Here is a 1,343-nt window from a genome sequence, read left to right as displayed (position 1 = left end):
GGGCTTGGCGGCCGCTGAGGAGCCAGCGGGGCCGCCGTGAGTTTGAGGTAGACCAGAAGTTCTGGGCGTCTGTGTTAGCAATTCACAAGAAAACTGAAAATGAGCAAAGATCGAGGCACAGGCGGCTCTGAAATTGGCCAGACTTCAACAATGAGGAAAAAAAAAGAATTCGAAATTGAGTTTTACTTCGTGGTTTGTGTATTGCACACCTGGAACAGCTATGTTAATTAGCATTGGGTCCTTTTTAAAGCTTTTAAAATTTTACTTACAATATTCATTTTAATATTTGTGTGTGTGTGTGTTTAATCAAAGAGTCTCTTCTATACTCTTTCCATCAATCTATAAGAAGGTAAAACTACCGACAGTCCAGACTTAAACATATCACTTATGGAGTTTATGAGAATACACCACTTCCCTGATGTCATTGTGACTTTTTGATCAGCACATTAAATGTATTTGAAGTCTTACTTTTCTCTTAGTTTATCGTTCTTAATATGAGCTGAATAGTAATTCCTAATTCACAATTTAATGAAGAAGATTCTATTGATGAATACTCCCGTGGTATGTATGCATTACATTGTATGAAAGGTACCAAAATTTTGACATTTTGTTTGATCAATTTTTAAATATGCAGAGAGCCTTTAATGAACTAATTGTATGTAACTTTTATTCAGTGAACTACTTTAAATATTCTTAAAGAAATTAGTGGCATCCTGATATTTTTAAGTCTTTTTCCAAAAGGGAAATACAAATTTTTAAAATTTTTATATTTTTCCTTACCTTACAGATGCATCAACTTGAGAGACAAGTTATTGATGCTGAACGTCAAGCAGAAAAAGCTTTCCAGCAGGTAGAGTATAATTTTAGTTTCCTTTTTTTTCCCTACCTCTACCCATACAAAGATTGTTTTGCCCAAAATAGGAGGGTAGTCAACTAATATAACGGTAAAGACTCCTAAAAATCATAACCACAGTACCATCATTATGCCAAAAAATCACCAATAATTCTTCAATACATCGAAGATCTAGTTGGTATTCAAATTTCCCCAAATATCTTGTAATTGCTTGTGTTTTTTTTTTTTAATTGGGACAAAATTCATATAACGTAAAATTAGCCATTTTAAATTGAACAATTCACAGTGTTGTGCACTCACCACCTCTGTCTAGTTGTAAAATGTTTCCTTCATCTCAAAAAGAAACCCTGTATTCATTAAGCATTTAGTCCCATTTCCCCTTCTCCCCAAGTTCCTGGCAACCACCAATCCATAGAAATATCTATGGATTTACCTATTCTGGACATTTCATATAAATGGATACATACAATATGGGGTCTTTATGTCAGGC

At 34.2% G+C, this 1,343-nt stretch overlaps 1 protein-coding gene across 1 annotated transcript in view; it reads left to right on the top strand.

Annotated features, from left to right (window-relative positions):
- Positions 1–99: 99 nt before the first annotated feature.
- Positions 100–1,343, top strand: part of LOC103606103 (pleckstrin homology domain-containing family H member 2-like) — a 23,260-nt gene continuing 22,016 nt past the window's right edge. Inside the window, exons 1-2 of the mRNA XM_008590696.1 lie at positions 100–192; positions 788–850. Coding sequence (XP_008588918.1) covers positions 100–192; positions 788–850 — 156 coding nt within the window. The remainder of the gene's footprint in view (positions 193–787; positions 851–1,343) is intronic.

This window comes from Galeopterus variegatus, unplaced genomic scaffold, assembly GCF_000696425.1.
Source record: "Galeopterus variegatus unplaced genomic scaffold, G_variegatus-3.0.2 Scaffold6293, whole genome shotgun sequence".
NCBI classification, from domain to species: domain Eukaryota; kingdom Metazoa; phylum Chordata; class Mammalia; order Dermoptera; family Cynocephalidae; genus Galeopterus; species Galeopterus variegatus.
This window is presented reverse-complemented; position numbering and strand designations above follow the sequence as displayed.